Here is a 26,064-nt window from a genome sequence, read left to right as displayed (position 1 = left end):
CTTACAAATACAGAGGCACCTCCCCAAACCTCTCATTCCACTCCTTAATCCTTGTATGGGGTGAATCTGCTATTGGGAATTTGTTGGCCTCCTAATAAGCAAAGGCAACAAGAACCTCACTGAAACATGGCATGGGGCATGTATGGAAGCAAACCGGCAAAGAGGTGGGTAAATGAGGGTACAGCTGAGAGAGGGAGGAATGGGGCAGGGAATTTAGGGTTTGGCTAGGGAGACCCCAGACAGAGTGCCACAACAATAAAATGCTCGAGGTACCAAAACCTACTGCCATTGGACCCAGGGTGAAGGGTGCTGAAGAGGAGGCAGATGAGTTCTACAGAAATGAATACACCAGCATAACATGTAGCATTGTGTGATTATGCCAGTGCAATCACTTAGAACAAAACCTCATCTGCACAAATTTCACCAAGACCATCCTCTCTCTCTGACCATACGCTCCTCTATTTCAATGCTGCCCTTTCAACTACACGCTAACTTCCCCACTCTTCCCATCACGAAACACCAATGTACACTTGACTAGTGAGCTCTCTTTCTAGCTGGATCAGGTCTCCTCTCCTTACTCTGTCTCCCCACCCCGGGTTCTCTCTGTGGAATGGGCCTTGCTTGATATCAGTTTGACCCTGACTTCTAAATTTGACCACCACAATCCAGCTCACACCTTCAATCCCTCTCCTCTCTTCTCCCAGACTTTGTTCACCCTCTGATTTGACAGCTGAAGATGGTCTTGTAGGTACACCTCTGCTGGTTCCAGTCCTGCACTCCTGAATTCCTTATTTCTTAGAAAAAGGGCACCTTCTTGACTCTGCTAAAACCGGCTACTACATAAACCTCATCTTGTCTCTACACTATCATGCCTGTACACTCTCCCCTGCTAACTCGATCCTGCTGGCCTCCTGTGGCCATGCTCAATCTCCTCCTTGCCCTGCACCAAATCTTTGCCCTGTACTTCTCCCCTAAAATTCCCAAAATCAAGATCACTCTGACTATCCACTTATCCCTTCCTCTTCTCACTTGCTTCTCTGGACCGCATCGTGCCACTTCTATACAAATACTCAGCTCCATCACGAATATATAGTCACTGAGATGTTTCCCTTTCTCCGGGCAGCTAACCCATCCAGTGCTTCTGTTGACCTGTTAGCAACACAGACAACCAGAGACCTTGCACCCATGACACACTCTTACTTCTCCCTTCTCCTTAACATCTCTTTCACAACTGGGACCCTTCCTCTTGTAATAGTTATTACAATCAAATGTAACACATTTCATTAAAAAAGATACATTTTGAAAGGTGTAACTTAATATTTAATATAACAGGAAGAAGTGTTTCTTTTTGGAGCAAAATACTTGATGCAAAGACAATTTGTTTGTGCATCCATGTATATGAAAGTCATGCACACTGATACTATTTTAAACATTCTGTGTGAAGATGACAAGTCAACAAGCTATATAAGTTAGGTTGATTGGGTTAAAATTGCTGGTAACATATACAATTGTGATTACCAGTGAGAACCAAGCAACACAATTTAGATCCCCTTTTGCAGGTAGCTGTGAAACACCGAAACCTGAGATGTGTCTATCCAAGGCCCAGCCTTGAAGAGCTAGGAAGTGCAGAGGACAGCTTTTTGCAAACAAGGTCTCACCATAAATCCATTAGGAAAGGTGAACAGAATCAGCTTTAGGTATTCAGCTCAAAAGGCTCGTTTTATAAATGCAAGGAAAATAAGCGTATTGCATTCCAAATTCAGAGCTTTAATGGATTAGATAATTTTATGAGGGAAGCCAGGTCGGAGTTCAGAAGTGTATTTATTCAGTAAATGCCCACTTCAGAAGAACAGATGGCCACATAAAACCCAGAACTTTAATGTAAGCAGTGCAATAAGGCACCATCCATTATATGTCTCCTTTATGAAAAGCATTAATTTAAGTATATTCATTTTCAGCACAACATTTTTCTAATACACACTCCAGCAAACCAAGTAATGCAGCTTTGAAAACAAAGTATATTTGTACATTTAAAGGCATGCATGGGTGAAGATTGTGGAGTATTTAAAGCACCTTAATGGCTCTAACCTATGAACCCCTTGCTCGATTAAAAAAACAAGAGTAGATTTGAACTCTGCAAGGAATTATGAATAGTCATTAATGGCGCTGATCAATCCAAGACATTATAATGGAAACACATTTCATGCCAGTTTGATCTTAATTCCTGAGGGGAAGAATGAAACACATTCACTTGTAACATGGACAAACAAATTGGGGCAATTAAGACAAAGGGGAGGATTTTGGTGGATGTCAATAATGCTGCATTGGTGGATTTTCCAAAGTATTTACAGATAACACATAAGCAGTTGAGGAAGTTCTTGGGGAAGTAGCAGAGGAAGAGGCTTGTCTCACAGGAGAACTGATTGGGGTTTCACCTGGATATAGTTGGTGTAAATCCTTCTTAGGAATGCCTTTTCCAGAGGGAGCCAAATGCAGAAGCATTTCTCATGACATAACTGTATTGCATGAGAGGGACTGGAAGCAGAGGAAAGACTGAAAGGAAGAGCTCACCTTGCAGAGTGGCATGGAGCTGGGATGTCTCTAACTTCGCTGGACCATTAAATGAGAAGTCAAAAGTGAGTACAAGAACCCAAATGCGGACATGTGCCAAGAATGAATTAAACTCCAGATAGCAATTGAATGTCTTTTGGAGGAACTGTGTGTACAAGATAGTTCAACAGACAGGGATTGTAAATGGAACTATGTCCAAGCATATTTAAAAAAGAATGCCCTAAAGTTTATAATTGAACATTGACATTAGTAAAGGATTTATTAATTTCTTGAGGTTTCACAGAGACAATATATATCTGGGTTCGTGATCATGGTGTATATTGTGACTCACAGATTTTCAGAGATTGATAGAGTTCTTGACTTGTGAAAACCATAGTTTACATAAAAGAAAAATAATGAAGAGAGCTTTCTGTCCTCTAAAGAGGATTAAGATGAATACATCAAGATATTGTGCTCTCCAAAATAAAGGTTTCTATCATACACCTTAATAAGTAGATAAAGTAGACAGATTAACCCTACCAAACACGCGTGTACCTGGGTGTCCAAGATAGAAGCCAACAGCATCCAGCCGAATAGAGGTGAATGAATAATATAGTAAGAAAGTCATATGGACCCAATGCTGTTCTCTGATGCCAACACGTAACAATAAAATGTAGTGAATTATATATTGTAAAGTTGTTCCTAGAATGTTTGTGCTTTCCTTGAAATGTGGTGACAAGACAAAGTGATAATTTGAATGCTCGGACTGTAGAAGATTGTATACTTTTGTATAGAACGGTTATTTGAATTTGTTTTTATACGAATGGATGTTGGTATACATTGTAATTGTAGATTTTAGTGAGACAATAGCAGACAGGCTACATTTTATTTCTGCAAACACGCTGCCTGGATTAATGTTGAATGTTGTGGGTGACTTCCCAGCATCAAAGATAGGGAAGTAACTTTAATTCCTCGATTTATTATTTTGAACCAAACTGACCATTCAGATTAACAGCAGTCTGTTTCTTGACCTAGATGTTGGGGTCAGCTTGTCATGTCAAGGATTTTAGATAAGAGACATCTTGTCATAGAAGAACCTAAAAAGGAAATTAAGATATATATTGCCTAGTTTGAAGTCATTCCTTTTACTAAACTGCAACTATCCTACCTATGCCTACCAAAGACCTCTGGTCACCCCAAATACCCTGAACACTATTGGCCTTGCTCTCTCTTTTCGAATACTCCAAAACCTTGGAACAGGTCATGCCCAACCAAATCTCTGACTACTCATAGACCAATGTGTTATGTGAGCCCCTCCAACCTGGAATTAACAGCTTACACCCCACAGAGATAACAGTGACATATGTTCCCAACTTCTGCACTACTGCCCAGAACTCACAAAGCAATCGTCATCTTCCTTGATCTTGATATTGTTAAGCACTTCTCCACCCTTTTCACATTTTCCAACACAGGCATCCAAGGCTTGGCACCACTCAAAAAAAATCTTTCTCCATATCTTGGATTACTGGCACCGCCACTCCCAGCCGTGCTGGTGGAAGTCACCCAAGCATCTGTTCTCTTTCTCTCCTCTACACACTCTACGCATTTGTTTTCTTTTACCAACTATTTGTTGCGAGCCACATTTTCTTTTCTTTTCCTCCATTCTCTTCCTGAACTTTCATCAAATAAAATCCAACCATTTCTCCCCCTCCTCCATTGGCTGGCACATCATTGGCATGCTCAATTCCTCTCAAACAGAAGTCATCTCCCTCCCATCATCATTGGATCTCCTGATGCTTTCCTCAAAGGATCACAGCCTTGGGTTCTTTTCTATAATGCCTCGCATCCACTGCCATGGTTGTGAGGATTAATTAACCCCCTGAACATAAAGTAAATCGGCCTTAGTCACATCTCTCACTCAACTAAAAACGTAATTGCTACACTTATTATCAGTCAACATGACTACTTTCGTAGACTGCTTCTCCACCTTCCCTTCCACTACTTCACTCGTCTCAACAAAGAACAGAAATGTGTCACTTGCATTCTCTACCACCTCCAGTGATCTCCTGCTACCTTTTCCCATTGCCTCCATGCCAGATAGCTGTCTATGAATAATCAATGTTTTTAAAATGTCCTTCTATCCAGGGCCTGGCCCCCCACATGGCTAACTCCATCTCCTGCTACTCTCGTTTACAGACTCCAGGCTCCAAAACACTTCATAAACGATCTGTCCTCTGCCCACTCTGCGCGGCATCCCATGTCAATGTCTTTTCACTGCTAGTGCCATTCCCGGGGTACTTCCTTTCCCCAGAAACCAAAAATGTGGCTCATTCTCCAGGTTCCCAATGACTCCAAAAACACAGGTCCTCTACCTCCACAGAACAAACCCACTTTCATGTCCCATCCCCCAATCCTTCTTCCCACCAGTTTCCACAGAGATTTCACTGTAAACATTGCACACAATTGTAATTAAGGCCCATACATTGTGTGTGGTCTGTGTTGTCCCAATTCAATGTACCAACCTTTCTCCTCACTCACCTGTTCCACTCATTTTAAGGACTTCTCCCCTACCACTGCAAAACACACATTTATGAGAATGATCCAATTTCTTTTTTTTTCCAGTTGTATAGTGTTTCTGGTGGAAGCACTATTCCTGATAAACATTAATGTAAATAATAATTTGTACTGCGCCAGCTCCTAGCATAGTGGTCTCCCGCTGCCACGCACATCCAAACAAAACAATGCAAAGACAAATGATTTATGGAAGCTGTTTCGAACATTAAAAAAACAGCTTACCTTCTCCATCGAAGATGGGTGGGGTCTCCATTGTTGGTGTTGACTTCAACCCGTCATCTGAATTGAGGGTTAAAAAGAATCGAAAAGAAACTACCATTATTTAGGTAAATGCTATCTACTCTGTAGAACTGTTGAAGGGTTGGGATTTGCACATGGCCCGGCCAAGAACAAAATCAGAGAGAAATGTCACAAAGAAAGACATAACCATATGCATAAGGGCTCATAAGAAAGAAAACGAGAGAAAAAATACATACATTACATATGTGATATACTTCTTAACTATTACAGGTTGAAACTGCATAACAATAATACTTTTTTAATATATTGTTTTTTTATTCTTTTTTAACATCATTCTTTCTTTCTCAGTTATGTTTAAGTAAGGATAATTACAGCTGGTCTTGCCATAAAGAAGGGTTTATCAGCAACGTGTTCAACATAGATGAAAGCTCCAAACATTATAAGTATGATCCGTTGGAACCTACTCTGATGAATACCTTGTTAGCACATTGATTCCACAGCTCCTCTTAGCCAATCAGAACACTCAGAATGCAGTTGGTATTATCTGGTGTTGAACGCAATCCAAACATTCTGTCTTGAGCAGCAGCTTATATTAATTCCCTGCCCATCGTAGGTGTGCAGCTTCATGTGCCAAATGCCCTCTAGACCTCATATTCATATTCACTTAGGATAATAACCCTTGATGAACCTATGGACCTCAGTATGCTTCGGGTAATAACTGAAGGGCAGGTCCTTATCCCACAATCATGAGCCCCGCATCAGTCCATGAAGTTTAATCATGAATCTGGGCCGAGCCACAGTCATCTACGGTCGACGACGGAGCAACTACATATAAACATGCGTTGCTAGTGCTGAATCGCGTTGCCTCTGATGATGTCCCATGCCTAAATCCCAGACAGATCTGAGTCCCTTCAACAGTTTGGTCCTGCAAAACCTAAACTATTGAGGTTCGGGCTGGAACAGCTGAGAATTAGGATCTCAGAACTGTGGAATGGCTGACTGTTGGGTGTGTGAGCTTTAGCCAAGATGGCTGTTCTCAATAACAAGCACAACACACACCTTCATGGTATGCTCCTAAGACTCTTTCTTTGTTCTTAATATGTGACATGGAATGTCCCGGCACAATGCGTGTACACGCAATGCTCCATAAATGCATACAACATATAGCAAAGCCGCTGGACTATTTTATTAGCATTTGTGTACATGTTTATCAGTTTACATGTGATGCTATTCTGATGAAACCCTACATGTCCCTATACCAATCTCATTAGTCAGAGAATTATTTTCGTCCTGTGGCAGATGTGGGCCATGTGATGATGTCACATTATGGAATTACCCTCATGCATGGGGGGGGCTAGTGGGAATGCAACTATAGTCTTTGTGGAGATGCAATGTACAAAGCAGCCTGGAAGAAAGAAGATAATGTTAGTAAAGCGACCAATTACATAGTCATTCAGTTTGATAAGAAAATCTAAGGCAAATGTTCCAGATTCTGACATAACAATAACTGGGAAAAAGTGTTTAACATATATTTATATTTGTTTTAAATTATTAGCACAAGAGTGCACTGTGCAGACAACATATAGAAAAACTGTGATTGGCTTATTAGTTCAATGATAAGTAATTGACATTAATATTCAGAGTATCAAAGGTCACATCTATTCTCTGCTAAATGATGGACACTGTCAACCCAGTACCAGGGTCTTTTGCACCCATTTCACCATTGAAGAAATAACTTCATGCGGTCACCTGCAAAGATATCCATTCCTCTCTGTCAACAAGAGCTGGGTACTCTTACATTAATTCTGGCCTCTACGCAAACCCTGCCGGGCCGCAAGTTGGTAACATCTAAGGGACCCCATTGCTTCTTTTGGAATACCAAATGCGTGCCACCAAAATCAGTGGTGGCCATTGTATAGGGGGTGTTCCCTCATTCTATGCGGGCATGCCACATGCAAATAAAGAATCCATACAGGCAGCGCGCATATTTTATTTCAGCAGAGCACACACATGGGCTATCCAGCCCTCTGCATGTGCGCTACCTGGGCGCTGATGGGCATGCCCCATGTGGAATTTTGAACGGGGGTAAAGATGTTCCCAGGGACACACATGGGATATTCTTACCGCTGGGGTGCATTTGCACACTGTGCAGCCAGTGAGCATCGCTGCACCCTTTGCACAGCTGCACTAACACTATCTACACTTGTGAACCACTTTGCAACATTAAAAGCATGATGAACTGCTCCCAAGCCCTGCAGGCAGATTAGACAATTACATTGTTGTTGCTAATGGGGCGCAGTGCTCTGGCCTGTGCCTGTTGTAATCAGTGTGGACTTAGCCAGGCACAGCCCACGTCTTTTTCACTCTATCCCCAGGAAGCAGAAATGTGGAAACAATGCATGGGTGGGGAATGACAGGGTTTTGTAATGACTATGTATATCTGCATGCTGCCAGATGCAAGATAAAAGGACTCTGAAGATGGTTTCATGAAGGCTTACACCCTGACCGTGTGGAGCAGAGAAATTGTGTAAAGATAGAGCAATACACACCCATACTACTAGCATTGTGATCATTACAAGCATATGCCATTGTGCAATTAATGCAATTTACAATTGCCTAACAGTCAGATATGTGTATGTGTGAGTACCATGATCTGATCAGAGACAGGCATCCCTACATGACCTTCTAAATAATTGTAACCTGTCAAGCAACATACAATTGCTTCCAAAGTATACAACCTATGTCTCTCTATATATAATACTAAAATGTGTGGATACGTGTCTGTTCGAAATGTTCAGCATACTTCCTAACATGCTACAAACATGGAATTGGGCATTTGGGTAGGTTCCATGGTGTAGACAATGTAAAAAGTATAAAATATAAATGTACCTTTGTCTCAAAGCACGGGTACAGCTGCTAGTTGATGCATACACCTATCATGAAACTCATAGATCTAGCTGATATTGATGCTGAAATTGACTACAGCTGAAACCATGCTGTAATCACAGACATACAGTAATTAAACTCCCTGAATATTGCTTGGGGGAAACACCCATGAGCCCTCATTTCGTTTGACATTCTGTCCACTTTCTGCAGCTAGTGCTGGGCACTCACCTGTCTGTCCAACGCAGTCTCATCAACCCTCCGGGCTGTCAAGTGCTGCAGGCGATAAACCGACAGGCTCCTCCTTGATGGAAGAAATTCATAACATGAAGCTCCTCCTGACTCAGCTCCAGCTGCCAGCAATCATCTGCAGGCTGCCCTTCCTCCTGCTAGCACTTCAGACCAATGCTTCCACTCCAGCAAGCAAGCCCCTTCCACCTCCTCCTACTCACGTGAGAGTGTCAACCCTTGGAGTGCTGACATTACCCCACTTCTCGAGCCTCAACGAAAAGGGTAATTCAGAAATCTGCAGAGAACCTTAATCGTACATTAGGGCTGCCCACTGTAACTCTTAAAAGCAACTAGGGCGGAATATATACTCAGCCTAAAGCTCCCTCAAGGGAAAACTAAGTTAGAAATCTTATATGTCAACAATCCTACATGTGAGGCACAATAAGAATGGGTCTGTGTCAGAGAAATAATTGCTCAAGAGAGAGAAATTGAAAACACATAATATATTCAAAGTGATAAGTCACATGTAGAAAAGGCATTAGAGACATACGTAGGGTGTAGTATGTTAAATTGATTAATATGGTGCCATTCATTACTCTCAAACATACAATCAAGTCATATATGATATGCCTAAATTTGTTCAATTTCATGAATTCCTGGGTGGATAAACTGCTATGTCCATTGATCCTATCTGAGCAAATTGATAGGCGGAAACATAATAGTGTTCACATGCATTGTAAGGATATGCCTGTGACTTTGGCAGACCTATATCCGCCTTAAGATCCCCACATCGGACTTATATCCCTGAGATCCAGGTTGAAACCCTATGGTTTTTGATGTATCCTCAAAACATGTTCCAGTAGCTAGAGTGATATGAAACCTTGTTTGTTATTATTTGAATGTAAACAAGCTCATGTGAGGTTAAAGCATCGCAAAGCACGCTGGCAAATCGGTGCAGAGAGCTGTAGGGGATGCAGCGTGTTATATAAAAGTGCAAATGGGGTGGGTGTTCCTGAGGAGTACCAAGAAAGGCACTCATGCCATGCATATATGCATCAGAAGAAGAAGCCTCTCCGGGAGCAGGATGAAGACGTCAGTGGGAGCAAGGCCTCGGAGGAGAAGGTGGAAAAATCACTGGCATGTTGAACAACCCACGATGCAACCACGTAACAATGAGACTAACATCAATACAATAGGATAAAGAACACAGAGGGGGAAAAAGATATTATGCGGAGGGCAGAGGAAGGAGCACATGGCAACTGGAGCGTACATGGGAAGAAAGAGTATGTGCAGGAAGAAGGGCCATGAGGAGAAATCCTTTCTGTCAGAGAAAACTCTCCTTTCAAAAATACTCTGAACTTTGGAGATTTAGGTCAGTGCTGTGACTGTTGGATGAGAAAGAGGTTTTCCAATCCTCCCTGGTTTCACCTATCACGCTACAGAAGGCCTCCCTCTCAGACGTACAGTCCTGGTGTTGCCCGATAGGTTCCCATCTATGAGTCTCAGCTCTGCTGAACACAGTAGTATAGGAGTCATAACAGTACATCTGGAGATGGTGAAAAAAACGCGTATACTTATCTCCATTTCAAGTTATACAACCGATTCCCATTAGCGATATAATAAAGTCACTGGGGGTCATTACAACGCTGCCGGTCTTGTAACAACGGTGCCGGTAGGCTTACTGTCACTGTTGCTACTGGACCGGCAGAGAACAAGTTTGCGGGGCGGATGCCCTCCCACCCACCAGGTCTGACCTGGCGAGCGGAATGGCACCCGCCCGCAGACTGTGACGGTGGCACCGGTACCATTATGAATGGTGCTGGTTCCACCATCTTCCCCATTCCCATTGAGTCCTGTGGGAATGGGGAATACCATTTTTCCAGCACCTGACTTCCCGGAACGCCGGACGGAATACCCCAGTAATTCCAGAAAGCCAGGCGCCGGAAAAATGTGCAAGTCCGGCAGCAGCCTGCTGGTTTTACTGGCACGGCTACTGCCGGACTTGTACTGTGGCCCACTATCTTTTTAATCAACAAATCACCCTGGCTTTCATTCATATGTCTATATGTATTGAGATCACATGACGGGTTTCACATTTGCCGTAAATGCAAATCAGAATCCAAGTAAATGTGCTCTTGTGACAGCAGGAGCTTGGTTCTTACCCTTCCCAGTGGCCTTTCCTAAGGTGGGCCTCTGTGATTCGACTGGAGAGTCAGAAAACCATTGATATATTTCTTCATCAAATGTAACCATGTGATTGAAGGTAAAAGGGCGCTACGAGTTCCATTCCAAAGCGCAGAGATCAAACAACCCCATAGGCATTGCTTTCTTAATGAAAAATGCAACACTTATGAATGGACCCCACCTGTGGCAGAATGGGCATGTGGGGTCCGTGCCCATGGCAACTTTCTGGTGTCTTGCAAGAACTCCTAACATTTCCTAGGTGTAGCACCCCGACAACAAAATATATGACATATGACAAGAAGCCTGGTGAAGGGTGCCCCCCCAGCCTTTTGGGTGGCCTGGACTGATGCCATAAGTCTTTATCCTCCTCCTAGAGGCACGAAGAATAGTCCCCGTGTGTGAACTGAAATTCAGATTGAACCCCTGAAGTACAATGCCCGCAAATTCAATGGGTGTTTTTTATGCCACGTCTACATGCCTCCAATGCCATGGGCGGTCCATCTTGCATTAGATGTTGAGACACGTAATGAATGCCAATGTGCAATGATACATTGACATGGGGACCCAGGGTCACAGTGCCATCTCGCATTCCATTTCATTTCACCATCTTTACAGCGAATCTACAAACTCTCTTCCCCATATTGCATCCTTTGATTGCGTCATCAAAATGGCTTTTATTTTTGCATTTAACGTATTTGCAAGCCTTTCTTACACCTTTGACTACTTTTTGCTGCTTGGTGGAGGTTGTGCAGGTATGCGTTTGGGTGTGATCACCTATACCATTTTCGTCTGCGTCTCTGTACATAACTTTGACGAATTTAGGGTGGACTACAGGCCCTCTTTTTCTTGGGTAAAAATGTTGCACCTCTTCAATGTGTTATTTCCTGTCTCTTCATCCTTTCCTGCAACGCATTATCCTTGTTGTTCCTATCCAGCCCATTTTGCATCCCTTTCTTCCCACAGACCAGGTTCAGGGCTCCCACCATGACCTATCAAACTCACCTTGTGGCTGATACTTTTTTAACTTGCGGCTCGATGCGTTCTACTCCTCCCTTCATCTACAGAATGCCATATATCCACTCTCAGCAGAGTCTTTCTCCAGTTCCTGCTTTTCGCCCTCTGCTCCACTGACTGATGCCCAGTCTTCTCCCTATTTCTCTTCTGATTTGAGACACTTCAAAATAGCTAAGCATCAGCTTCCCCCACACAACTGTTATGTGTTCACCGAGCCCTGTATCACTTCATCAAGCCACATGGACCACCAGTCCAGACACCTTGGGCCTAATTGGCCAAGGTGTCTGAATTGTGATTTATTGTGAGTTTTTTAGGCCTTACACCTGTGACTTGAGCTATAGATTTTAATATTTTTTTCACATATGGTGAGCTCTTGTGTATTCAATAAAACCTATAGAATAAGGTAGTTACATGAGCTTTTTGATGAAATTTATTTTAGAAGAAAGATTTAATTAAATGTGAAATAGTATTTATTAATAGATAACACTACAACTCCTTATCATTTTATTGTTTTCTTGTTTTTTTATATAATGGATGGGTAATACACCAGCTGTAACCAAGTATTTTGCACTTCAGACCCTTGTGGGTATTTGAAATAACACTAAGTCAAGTTGAAGTATATTTTTGGGCATATGAAATAGAACCCTTTTCTCTGTATTGTTTCTGTCCAGTATCGAATTTCCCAAGCAATACTTTTAGTGCATTCGTCCAAAAATATGTTTTCTTTACTTTATGTCTACCGATTACTCCTCTTAAATTATCATTGTCTTGTGAGCAACAATCACCTATACATCTACCATGTCTTATTTATACAAAACAAGGGGATACACATAGATGTGCATAAAAGAAGAAACAGAGTGAGGGCAGTGCCTAGTACAAGAAACTCCTATCTGCCCAGAAAATACACAAACATCAATTTGTTACAAAATCGACAATCCAGTTAAAAACACATACAAACGTTGATTTTTGCCACTTGACCAGCAGTCTACTGCATCCCACGTCTATATGCACGTTTTAACACCAAAAAGGCAACTTTAAGGTCTTCATCAGGACAAATATCCCTCTTCCGTTTTTGCAGCTCAATCATTTTTTCAAGTACTTCACAGTTATCAATATAGCAAAAAACGTTGCTCACCAACCTCCATAATTATTCTAAAGTGCAAATGCTTCTAAATACCTTTACTAAGCTAATTGGCAAGAAAAGACATCTCAGAAATGAGATGTTGCAGGAACATATCAAAGCGCTGTCGCTGCTTGACACCTTCCAGTCTGGTTTCTGACCCCTTCATTTCTATTTCTATATATTTATTAAGCACCAAAGCCATTGGGCATCCAGGTTCTACACCGAAACACATACAACACAAAACTATGAGATGGAATAAACAACAGGGAAGGCCACCTAGGCAAATAATCTAGCTTTCAAGCTTTTCTGAAAATGAGATCGTTTTTTTCCTTTGGCAAATGCTCAGGCAGCTCATTCCAGGCTTGAGCAATCAGGATAGGAAAAGAGTGCCCATTTCCCCAGCTTCTTTTAAAGCAGGGCATAATGAGACTATGTGCATCAGAAGACCGTAGATTGCGAACTGGTTTATGGACTTTCAATTTCTCCTTCAGATAGGACGGTGCAGTTCCAAACAGGCATTTATGATCCAACGCAAGTATCTTAAACTGGACCCTGGCAGCAATAGGGAGCCAGTGGAGTTCCCTGCTCCCTGCAAGCCTCAGGGCAATATTACAACCTGCTTGCACCGCATCATTTTGGATCTTTTGTAGCTTACCCAGGCATTCCTTGCTTGCCCCACCTAGCAACAAGATGCAAAAGTCAAGTATGGGCAGAGCAATGGCTCAAACTAGCTTCTCACGATTTTACTGGGTTACCAGGAGGCAAATCTGTCTCAGGACCCCCAAATAATAATTCGAAGTTTTAACCACATGGTTTACATGGGCGTACACTTTGACTGATGACTCCACCATGATACCTAGGGTTTTAACTTTGTCAACCACAGGAATGCGACTTCCATCTATGCTAAAACTCTTAAAAGGCAGGCTCAGTCTTTCTAGCACATTTTTTGATCCTTTGACCATAAGTTCAGTTTTGGCAGCATTTAGACATAGCCAATTTGAGCTCATCCAATTTTTAATGAGTTTATAGATTTTATTACATTTTTCCTGATCAGTTTCTTAATTCCCACTCAATTCCAGGGATAGCTGGAAATCATCTGCGTAATTAGCGAAGAAAACCCCCAATTATTCTATTTCAATGCATAGTGGTTTGATGTAAATGTTGAATAGAAATGGGCATAAAAAAGCCACCTGAGGGACTCTACACAAAATTGGAGAGAGGTCAGATGAGGTGTCACCCCAACAGATTATAGCATTAGGAGCACAAAGCAAAGATTCCATCCATACTGTGGATTTCTCTGAAAAACGGCCTATATGAGTCAGTGTATTCAGCAGCCGGTTTTGATCAAGGAGGTCAAAAGCTGCTGATAAAACTAAAAGAACCAGCAGTCCCGAACCACTCCTCTCTAAGGCGGTGAGCATGTGAGTTCATGGAACTGAGACTGCCTTGGTGGCGTGTCTTTGATGACATCCTTAAAGCTGAGGATGATGGGGATCTAATACTGTTGGTTATGCTGGATCTGTCAGAGGCTTTCAACACCATGGACCATACAATATTGTCATCTAGACAAGAGTTGGTGGGTGGAGTCTACGAGCATGCACTGAAATGGTTTAGCTCTTTCTTATCCAATCACTACCAGCAAGTTAAACTAGCAGGTCATCAATCCGATGCAATTCAATTGTACTGTGGAGTCCCATAAGGTCCTTCCCTGTCACTGTCGCTGTTCAATTTAAATCTGCAGCCATTAATGTTCATCTTTAAGAACTTCAACTTGGAGTATCACTCTTATGCAGATGATACCCAGTTTTATGTTAGAGTGAATAAGACAGTGGAATCCTTGCATAACATGATATATTGCATCGAGGAATTGGGTTTTTGGATGACTTCCAACAGACTCGAACTGAATCCTAACAAAATTGGTCTGCCAGAAAACCATCTAGACTTACGCCCTGCTATGTATACTTAGTTGTCCTATTACCTTTGTTCCCAAGGTAAAAAATCTGGGATGCCTATGGCAGTCTAATATTGGGTGCGAGCAGCAAGTAGTAACCAAGGTCCAATCAGTACTTTACTCACTTCGTCTGTTAGTACATGCCCTCCCTTTTGTCCCTCAGAAAGATCATGCAAGGGTGTTGGGAGAGTTGTTCAATTGTAAATTGGACTTTGGGAATGGTACCTTTATGGGCATCCCTGACAGACAAATCAATCGGCTCCAGAGGGCACAGAATGCTGCAGTCCGACTGATTTTTAAAACACTTAAAACTGATTTTATCTCCCCTTTACACAGGTCACTTCACTGGCTTCCTGTTAAGCAGAGGATTGATTTTAAAAAATCTCTTTATGGTTTTTAAATGCATAAACAATCTTGTGCCAGGATATCTGTCAAGTAAGGTGACTCCTTATGTACCTAGATGTCCCTTACAATTTTCTGACAAACACCTTTTAGTTATCGGTCCAAATTGAGCTCTTTGCTGTGTACTTGGTTCAAACGGTTATCTCGTTAGGGGATGGATTGCTCTGAAATGTCAGCAGTTGCGTCCTCGTTAGTGCAGGGTTTTAATGCACCGCAAAGAGCTCAATTTGAACCGCTCGACCAAGAATACAGACCGAGTGATATGTCATATTAATATGAATCCAAATATTTGCAAACAATGAAGAATATTAGTAGTATAATAGAGCTCATGTATTCTTCACAGATCAACATGGTAATGGACAATGTTGAAGGCCGCTCAGAACACGCTTTCTGCTTTCCTTTAAATATTGATTCCCCATAGATGTGAACTTCCATTAATGGTACATTACAATACTATTATTCAAGATTTCAATTTTCCGGTCACTACAGTGAGACACATTTTGATATATTGCTTTTTTGCATTAAACAGACCCAGTAATGGTCTAGAATAGCAGAACTGCAAGAAGAATCTAAGAAACAGATGCATGTGAATTTCAATTGAACTTCCAAAACATATAGGTGATTTCTCCAATATAACTGATTGCCATGTACATATCAGTAGACATATGTGAAAGTCAGCAATGCAACTGATACAATTCTTTGATTTGCCTTATAGATGATTTTTGGAGTTTAAAATCATCACCAAACTATTTCAATACAAAGTTTACTTTCTCCTGATGAAGGGATATTATATCCCGAAACATGTCAAGCTCTAAACTACCGTATTTCTATTTGTATTTTTATACTATAAACTACTGATGATTAAAATCATGTTTTGATGAATTGCACAATGGAGTCAAAATTAAACAAACTCAGAATCCCATATATGTATACGCCACTGAAACACCTTGTAATTTGAATACTTACAAATCATTCATGAATGTCTTTAACATTATGACTGGTCATTTCCAGTAAAAATATGTGCAGTGGACAGGAGTGTCCGTTAATTGAGGACACTTAGTTTGCGTTAAGTGTGACATAGTCAGGATGGAGAAGTGTAATCCAACTGGAAACAGGGGAAAGGAAATGGAACCCGTGGAGTAAAATAACACTGGCTGGGGGTCGAATCTTGCTGAAACTAATGCCTATTTTGCCAAACTTTATGAATCTTGTAGGTTTTTGTCCAAACAAGACTTCACTAGTCGCAACTCACTCCTCATGAGTTGAGCATTTTCTGTGCATTTCCATACAACATTGTTAGTTTGGGCTATTACGTGGCACGTAAGTGCCACGTATGAGCCGAAACCATGGCATTGAAGTACAGGTAGGAGGGAGATGACATGTTAGGAGGGGTCATGCAGCTTGTGGATGTTGTTTGTTTATTTACCCACCCATTGACTGCCCATAGTCATGCTAATCCCTATAGCCATTGCCATCCACTCCTTGACTTTCCCTGTCCAAAGCACATCCCCCTGGGAACTCTTTGAGCTCAATGTATCAAGTAATAGCATCAAGCTTTAGCCTACCAGTGTTTTTCTAAGCAGTCTGCTGGGAGTTCATGGCTTAATTGCTGCTGTAAATGGCTACTGATGTATTAAAAAAAGTCTTAGTCAAGTGTGCTTTCAGCCACATGATTTATATCTGTTCCATGCCCTGAAGTCCTATTGAAAACAAGCAATGACAAAGCCAACAGTTTTGGCTCGGGATATTAGATAGGAATTTGCCAAGTACTGAAATGTTATGCCCAGCCTATACCACACCTACACACAATCCCACACTGTTGGCTTTGCCAATGCTTGTTTTTGTGGAGAGTTACTCCAGCAGCTGACATGCGGGACTGTTGTCTCCAGTGGGCATCTACACAGACCATTGCATTAAACACTGAGATGTGCACCTCTTCAGCTTCTGCACTCTCCCAGCTTCACTTATTAAAAATCATAGCCTCACGTGTTCCACTTTTTCAACAAATGTTTTGTTCAAAGGGAATTTGGAGAAATTCATTACACCATTTTCTCGTCATTGCATTGTTTACCTGCTATGTCAGCAGCACAACGTTTCTGGCCTCTACTATCCACCCCTTTTTATACAAAGTAATAACCACAACTTTAAATAAATGTCTATCTACCACTACAACGTCCCGGACCTAAAGGGTGGGTAGGTTTGGTATTATTTCTCTCATTCAATATGCATAGAAGAAACATCATTTTCACTACAAATCACCATTACACAGATTGAATAATTGGATTCTGCTCTGCAGGAGTACAAGGATGAGTAGGTGTAAAATGGCCCACTATGCCCTCACAAAAAGGATATGTTGTTATTGAAAACAGGAGCAATCGTGACCTAATCAGTCTCTAAGGCACAAGTGGACCGAGGGGGCAGTTTGTTGTCAACGGGACCTAGATTCGGTTCTTGGTGGGTTGACGAAGTCAGACCCTGTGTCGGATCAAGCTCAGTTCAGGCACATTGGTTTGTGTGGGCCCAAGCAGCAAGCGGGCATCGAGAAGGGGCGAATTAACTTGCTCTGTGGGGTCAAAAGGCGTCTCTCAGGTATGCAAGTCGGGCGGTCCCAGGATCTCTTTACGGTTGGGCCAGGCTGAGTTGGGCTTTAGTGGCTGGGAAGGTTCGATGTGAAATGCTCCAGCGGTTCGAGTCAGTGGGCAACGGTCATCAATGTGGTGATCTTGGGGGTGCAAATGTGCAAGTGAGTGAGGCAGCTGTTAAAGGGCTAGCCAGGTTGAGCCATGGTTGTAAATCTTGGTCAGAGTAAGTGTGACTCACCAGTAATTCGGTTTGGGTCCCAGCATCAAGCAGTTGTTTTGGGTCTAGCATGTGACGGGCACAGCAAGGGCACGATGCAGCATTGAGCTGGTTCGAAGTGCAAGCAATAGTTTGGATTGGTGGAGGAGCACTAAAGCCAGCACCAGCATCTTCCCTCTCGTTCAAAATGCTGTGAACATGGAGTGACCAGTTTGGTGCAGCAGAACAGGGAACTTCATTGGTCTGGCACTCCGGCTGGGATCACCATGAATTGATTGAAAAGAAATGACCTAATGAGAAATTACCAAATGTATTGTTATCTAATTCTTTTAATAATGCGGGGGGAGGCCCCGTAACTCCCCCACTTCCCCCCACCTTAACCTATCCCCTTAACTCCCCAATGAATTTGACCAAAACTATTCAGTCATTTCTCATTAGGTATTTTTGTATTCAATCATTTCTTCAGATACCCTCCCGCTGATGTGAGACCTGCTCAGAGGGACTAGAGGACAGGATGTTTCCGTTCAGGGTCTGCTCTCCCAGCTCTAGGAAATTCTGGTTCAGAGTGGCCGGTACTGATCCACAGCAAATGTTCACCCCAAATGTGCCCTGGGAGTTGGTAGGAGCAGATCTTTCTTCTGCCTTGGATGGCTCCTTCACCTCAGCCTGAGGGCTTTGCAAAGAACAACTTTCTCAAAGGAAGCAAATGCTTGTGTCTTCAGAGGATCTGAGAGAATATTATGAAGGGCTGGGAAACTATTTCTTTTGGGCACAGGTCCCTAGGTGACTGGACTAACGCTAGCCTGCCTTAGTGGTCTAATCCCTGCTCTTGAACAGAGTGAACTATGCTCTTCTGATGTCACACCCAAAGTGATTTACCCCAGTGGCAGTGGAGGGGACAGGAAAGAGAGAGATAGAGAAACAAGATGGTGGACATCTCCTTGCATTATCCAGAGCACTCGTGCCTACTCAAGTCCCCCCTTCATTCTCATTAACAACAAAGTCCTTTAGAGATGCAGCACCCTGATGTGAGGCCACTCCATTTGAATGGGTATGCTCCTTTGATGCCTGGGCCCAGTATAGCTGCTTTATTTGTGGCTGTCTCTGGCGGAGGGTGTTACCTGCCCTTACAAAGTGATCAAAAAAGAGACCTGGCCCTCCAGGTTCCTGTCACGCAATTTGGCAGTCCCAACCTGGCTGACCAGTAAACACACCACCTTCCACAGCAGAGCTGACTGACAGGAGCTGCCACATGTGCAATATCGATTGGTAAGTGGCGGCCATGATTATAAGTAGTGCCATACACTATGGATAATCTTAGTCATAGCTTTATTTTAGAGTTTACCCTGCCACTAGCATAGGTTACTTATAATTAATGTAGTTTTGATACAGAGGAGCAAATCTTAAATGCCACACCTGCACTGTAGAGAACTGGCTGTCACTGAGGCTGTTGAGTGGGCATCTTGTGACCCTGGAGCCTGCTCTATGCCATGGGTAGAGCAGACGCTGCGGATATGGCTACTGAAGCTTCAGTGTACACGCATACTGTGCTTTTTGCATGGAGTTGACCGTAAAGGGGAATCTGTTTAGCAGATTACCCTTTTAGAGATGGAATAACCTGCGTCCTTTAATTGATCAATAAAACATTTTTTAAAAGCCAGGGCTTTGCACCCTTTCCAGATGGCAGTTCCTCACACAGACATAGAAAACATGTATTTCATTTGCATAAGATGTTGCAGACTGTCCATAATGTTCTACGCCAACGGATAATTTTACAGTCTATAAATGAATTCATCCCACATGGCTTTACTGTGTGTAAATAATTAATCCAATAGACATCTCTTTCTCTCCCCCCTTGGCTTTGGGCTGCTGTTTAATATGCTCTGCTACCTGAATGTGTAATTGTCTGAGTGCTTTGCTTCAGCGAAACCTCCCACCACACTTGATTCCACATGTTTGGTCTTTTTATATCCTCTTCCTGGTTGGCGAGACATTCTTTTCGTGCAATGGTGGTTTCATCCATATGCTGCATGGGAATTTGATTGTGTATATGTTATGCTAATATTCTTTTATACTGCGCCAAATTACCACCTTAGTGGTATCTGAGTGCCCAGGTCTGTCCTTTAACACATTTCTTTCTATAAATGAAAAGGTCTTTAAGATAAATATTTTCCCTGTGTGGGGATGATAAAAACAACTCACATTTCATGACATTATTACCCAGAATGGCACACAAAACAGGCTCCTCCCACCTTTGCCTGGGTTGGTGAATAATCTGCCTACTACCTTTTTGAGGCAGGCCTGCCCACATTGTCATCTCTGGAAGGTTTTGCTTATGCCTGTGTGCACACCATCACAAGTATTGCCAGATACCTCCTTTTCCTGCGTCCTGTTGCAATATTGCCCTTGTCCGCATGAGTATGTACACAAATCGATGGTCCTTCTTTTGGCGCTTCTCACCTCCTTGGTGTGGAGGCCTTTTGGCTGCTGAGGTGCCAGGGGACTTCAGTGCCAGGGTTAAAAGCAAATCTGTACAGAAGTCACCAGGACTTGGGGAGCGGTGCGGGGCTGGGTAGCACAACATTAGAATGCCTATGGCACGAGGCTTTATATATATATATATATATAAGAACCGAATGGTCCTTCTTCATTAGAATGCACATATAGCCCCATAGGGTACTCAAGCACTGTTAACCAATGCATCGCTTGAGTGAGGAGTCTTTGATCAGGGAGAGATAGCGAGTGAATTGAACTAATTTCCAGAAAGTCGTTCATTGAATTTGATTCCAAATATTGTTCTTTTTTTCTTCAGACTACTCATCTTATGGTGATACCTTTAGTTTAGTTTAAATGGTATTTAGAGGGTCATGTTGTCAATATACATGTGCTGCAGACATGACTGAAGCAGCTAGTTATACAAAGTCCAAAGTTGTCTGTTACCTAAAAGGCACAGTGCCTGCCACACATATATACAAAGCCCTTCGTAAGGAATGCACATATATTTTCCTGCAAGTTTTCAAACTAGCATAATCAGCCCCTCAATGCCAGTCACGCTGATTTGTACTTCCAGCGCCCATGTGAATGTTGGGGGCCAATAAACACATTCGTTTTGGGCCTGCACAACCAACACCAAGGTATTAATGGGGTGAGGGCGTTTAGTGTTGGCTGTACTGCCCAGTCCTTACTGAAATGCAAAGCAAACCTGTGTGCATTCAGCCGGCTGGGCATTTCGCTGAAATGATGCCCTCTTACGAGATGGCCAATCCTTTCACACCGGGGCCGTTAGGCCTCAAAGTGAAAGTAAAAGCTCAGATGAAAGCTGCAATCTAAAGGCAAGGACAGTTTCTCCACAAATGTGACGTCCATCTAAATATAAAGAGCATCAAAGATGTTGATCAATCGAAGGCACCTATTATCCTATTTCGGGCTCCGTAGTGATGTGAAGAACTTTGTCAATAAATTAATAAATAAAGGAAAGTCAACTGCTGCAAACCCCCCACCTCCATCACATTTTGGTTTATAGCCTGTGTCCCTGTGTGGGAGAGGGTATGCCCATATTTGGGTCCCTTGCCTGATGTGCCATAGGGAACCAAGCTGCACCTCATTCATGAGGCCCAAGAAGGCTGAAACATTTCTGGAGTTGCTTGCAGTTTCCATGTAAAGGGGGAGCTAGCCTAGCAGTTCAGGCTGGACTGCTCCCATTGGTGGCCGGACCAAGGCTGATTTGCATATGGCTGGTTCCCTTCTGCAATGGGACAGATGGGGGAAAAAAACAATGGCGTGAAAGGTTGCATAAAGCACCGGAGGTGGTTACGAGTAATTCAAAACCTCCCACACATCACAACTGCTTCGTAGTCTGGATTATTTGTGATGTGAGGGCTAGACCTGCTGAATGAGTTGGAGGGATTGGTCTGATGGGTTTAAAAATATCAACCAGACTTTACTCTATAATTAGAACTAATGGGGGAGAGTCATAGAAGGTACTGCGTGAATGTGCTAAAGTAGCTTAATTTAGCATTCTTCGCGAGGCAGTATGTATTTTGGGTATATCAGAATGACAATAGCTACACAATGGTGTATAATGTGGCTTCTATAGTTTACAAATGATTTACAAAAAAAAATGTTGCACGATTTATACAATTGTATTTTATTGCTTGGCTCATGCTTTGGCTCTTAGAGACAAGCCAGAGCCTTAGCTCGACTCTGCTCTCTCGCACACTGAATTATGTGACTTAATCTAACCCTGTGTAGGAGTGTGAGCAGAAGTGCAGTCTACTGCTCTGTTGCCATAGTGTAGAACCAGGAGGAGCCAAGCCCCGGCAGAAGCCAGCAGGAGCAAGCCCAGCCAACTAACACCCATAGGCTCCTTCCAGAGCAGAATGAGGGTAGACGTGCAGTCTACTGCTCTGTTACCATAGTGTGGAACCAGGAGGAGGCAGGACCTAGGAGAAGCCAGCAGGAGAAAGCCCAGCCCACTAACACCCAAAGGCTCCTTCCAGAGCAAAGTGAGGGCAGAAGTGCAGTCTACTGCTCTGTTACCATAGTGTGGAACCAGGAGGAGCTAAGCCCTGGCAGAAGCCAGCAGGACGAAGCCCAGCCCACTAACACCCAAAGGCTCCTTCCAGAGCAAAATGAGGGTAGAAGTGCAGTCTACTGCTCTGTTACCATAGTGTGGAACCAGGAGGAGGCAGGACCTAGGAGAAGCCAGCAGGAGCAAGCCCAGCCAACTAACACCCAAAGGCTCCTTCCAGAGCAAAGTGAGGGCAGAAGTGCAGTCTATGCTCTGTTACCATAGTGTAGAACCAGGAGGAGACAAGCCCCGGCAGAAGCCAGCAGGAGCAAGCCCAGCCCACTAACACCCAAAGGCTCCTTTCAGAGCAAATTGAGGGCAGAAGTGCAGTCTACTGCTCTGTTACCATAGTGTGGAATCAGGAGGAGCCAGGCCCGGGCAGAAGCCAGCAGGAGAAAGCCCAGCCCACTAACACCCAAAGGCTCCTTCCAGAGCAAAGTGAGGGCAGAAGTGCAGTCTACTGCTCTGTTAACATAGTGTGAAACCAGGAGGAGTCAGGACCTAGGAGAAGCCAGCAGGAGCAATCCCAGCCAACTAACACCCATAGGCTCCTTCCAGAGCAAAGTGAGGGCAGAAGTGCAGTCTACTGCTCTGTTACCATAGTTTGGAACCAGGAGGAGGCAGGACCTAGGAGAAGCCAGTAGAAGCAAGCCCAGCCAACTAACACCCATAAGCTCCTTCCAGTGCAAAGTGAGGGCAGAAGTGCAGTCTACTGCTCTGTTACCATAGTGTGGAACCAGGAGGAGCCAGGCCCTGGCAGAAGCCAGCAGGAGAAAGCCCAGCCCACTAACACCCAAAGGCTCCTTCCAGAGCAAGGTGAGGGCAGAAGTGCAGTCTACTGCTCTGTTACCATCGTGTGGAACCAGGAGGAGCCAAGCCCCGGCAGAAGCCAGCAGGAGCAAGCCCAACCTACTAACACCCAAAGGCTCCTTCCAGAGCAAAGTGAGGGCACAGGTGCAGTCTGCAGCTCTGCTACCATAGTGTGGAACCAGGAGGAGGCAGGACCTAGGAGAAGCCAGCAGGAGCAAGCCCAGCCCACTAACACCCCAAGGCTCCTTCCAGAGCAAATTGAGGGCAGAAGTGTAGTCTACTGCTCCGTACCATAGTGTGGAACTAGGAGGAGCCAAGCTCCGGCAGAAGTCAGCAGGAGCAAGCCCAGCCCACTAACACCCAAAGGCTCCTTCCAGAGCAAAGTGAGGGCACAGGTGCAGTCTACTGCTCTGCTACCATAGTGTGGAACCAGGAGGAGGCAGGACCTAGGAGATGCCAGCAGGAGCAAGCCCGGCCCACTAACACCCAAAGGCTCCTTCCAGAGCAAAATGAGGGTAGAAGTGCAGTCTACTGCTCTGTTACCATAGTGTGGAACCAGGAGGAGGCAGGACCTAGGAGGAGCCTTCAGGAGCAAGCCCAGCCAACTAACACCCATAGGCTCCTTCTAGAGCAAAGTGAGGGCAGAAGTGCAGTCTACTGCTCTGTTACCATAGGGAGGAACCAGGAGGAGCCAAGCCCCGGCAGAAGCCAGCAGGAGCAAGCCCAGCCCACTAACACCAAAAGGCTCCTTCCAGAGCAAAGTGAGGGCAGAAGTGCAGTCTACTGCTCTGTTACCATAGTGTGGAACCAGGAGGAGCCAAACCCGGGCAGAAGCCAGCAGGAGCAAGCCCAGCCCACTAACACCCAAAGGTTCCTTCCAGAGCAAAGTGAGGGCAGAAGTGCAGTCTACTGCTCTGTTACCATAGTGTGGAACCAGGAGGAGGCAGGACCTAGGAGAAGCCAGCAGGAGCAAGCCCAGCCAACTAACACCCATAGGCTCCTTCCAGAGCAAAGTGAGGGCAGAAGTGCAGTCTACTGCTCTGTTACCATAGTGTGGAACCAGGAGGAACCTAGCCCTGGCAGAAGCCAGCAGGAGCAAGCCCAGCCCACTAACACCCAAAGGCTCCTTCCAGAGCAATGTGAAGGCAGAAGTGCAGTCTACTGCTCTGTTACCATAGTGTGGAACCAGGAGGAGACAAGCCCCGGCAGAAGCCAGCAGGAGCAAGCCCAGCCCACTAACACCCAAAGGCTCCTTCCAGAGCAAAGTGAGGGCAGAAGTGCAGTCTACTGCTCTGTTACCATAGTGTGGAACCAGGAGGAGCCAAGTCACGGCAGAAGCCAGCAGGAGCAAGCCCAGCCCACTAACACCCAAATGCTCCTTCCAGAGCAAAGTGAGGGCAGAAGTGCAGTTTACTGCTCTGTTACCATAGTGTGGAACCAGAAGGAGCCAAGCCCCGGCAGAAGCCAGCAGGAGCAAGCCCAGCCCACTAACACCCAAAGGCTCCTTCCGGAGCAAAGTGAGGGCAGAAGTGCAGTCTACTGCTTTGTTACCATAGTGTGGAACCAGGAAGAGCCAAGCCCCAGCAGAAGCCAGCAGGAGCAGGCCCAGCCCACTAACACCCAAGGGCTCCTTCCAGAGCAAAGTGAGGGCAGAAGTGCAGTCTACTGCTCTGTTACCATAGTGTGGAACCAGGAGGAGCCAAGCCATGGCGGAAGCCAGCAGGAGCAAGCCCAGCCCACTAACACCCAAAGGCTCCTTCCAGAGCAAAGTGAGGGCAGAAGTGGAGTCTACTGCTCTGTTACCATAGTGTGGAACCAGGAGGAGCCAAGCCATGGCGGAAGCCAGCAGGAGCAAGCCCAGCCCACTAACACCCAAAGGCTCCTTCCAGAGCAAAATGAGGGCAGAAGTGCAGTCTATTGCTCTGTTACCATAGTGTGGAACCAAGAGGAGGCAGGACCTAGGAGAAGACAGCAGGAGCAAGCCCTGCCCACTAACACCCATAAGCTCCTTCCAGTGCAAAGTGAGGGCAGAAGTGTAGTCTACTGCTCTGTTACCATAGTGTGGAACCAAGAGGAGGCAGGACCTAGGAGAAGACAGCAGGAGCAAGCCCTGCCCACTAACACCCATAAGCTCCTTCCAGTGCAAAGTGAGGGCAGAAGTGCAGTCTACTGCTCTGTTACCATAGTGTGGAACCAGGAGGAGGCAGGACCAAGGAGAGGCCAGCAGGAGCAAGCCCAACCAACTAACACCCATAAGCTCATTCCGGAGCAAAGTGAGGACCGAAGTTTAGTCAACTGCTCTGTTACCATAATATGGAACTAGGAGGGGGCAGGAACCAGGAGCAGCCCACTAACACCCACCAGAGCCTTCTGGAGCAAAGCTTGGCCAATGCGTGGACAGACGTGCAGTCGGCATCTCTGTAAATGCAGAACCAGGAGAGGGCAGGACCCAGGTGAATCCAGCAAGAGTAAGCCCAGCCCACTAGCATCCATAAGCTTCATCCAGACGAAAGCTTGAGCAAAGTGCCGGCAGAAATGCAGCCTATTGCTCTGTTAAGGTCGTGTGGAACCAGGAGGCGGCAGGACCCGGTAAAGCCTGGAGGAACTAGCCCAGCCGACTAGTACTCATCAGTTCCTACGGGAGAGAAGTGTGGTTGAAGTGCGGACAGTGCAGTCTCCTGCTCTGTTAAGGTGATGTGGAACTAGGACAGGGCAGGACCCAGCAGAGGCCAG

General features: G+C 44.5%; 1 protein-coding gene across 4 annotated transcripts in view; it reads right to left on the bottom strand.

Annotated features, from left to right (window-relative positions):
* SMOC1 (SPARC related modular calcium binding 1) overlaps window positions 1–26,064 on the bottom strand; it is a 445,428-nt gene that overhangs the window by 221,043 nt on the left and 198,321 nt on the right. For 2 of the 4 annotated variants that reach the window (XM_069638879.1, XM_069638877.1), the window contains one exon: window positions 5,347–5,403. The exons of 1 other annotated variant lie outside the window; for it this stretch is intronic. In XM_069638879.1, the coding sequence (XP_069494980.1) occupies window positions 5,347–5,403 (57 nt within the window). Of the gene's footprint in view, window positions 1–5,346; window positions 5,437–26,064 lie in introns of all 4 variants that reach the window. One more of the 4 variants, XM_069638878.1, reaches the window with a different exon arrangement.

This window comes from Ambystoma mexicanum, chromosome 14 (genome assembly GCF_040938575.1).
Source record: "Ambystoma mexicanum isolate Mex_15411 chromosome 14, UKY_AmexF1_1, whole genome shotgun sequence".
Lineage (NCBI taxonomy): Eukaryota > Metazoa > Chordata > Amphibia > Caudata > Ambystomatidae > Ambystoma > Ambystoma mexicanum.
The sequence above is the reverse complement of the archived record's forward strand: the minus strand, read 5'-3'. Positions and strand labels throughout refer to the sequence as shown.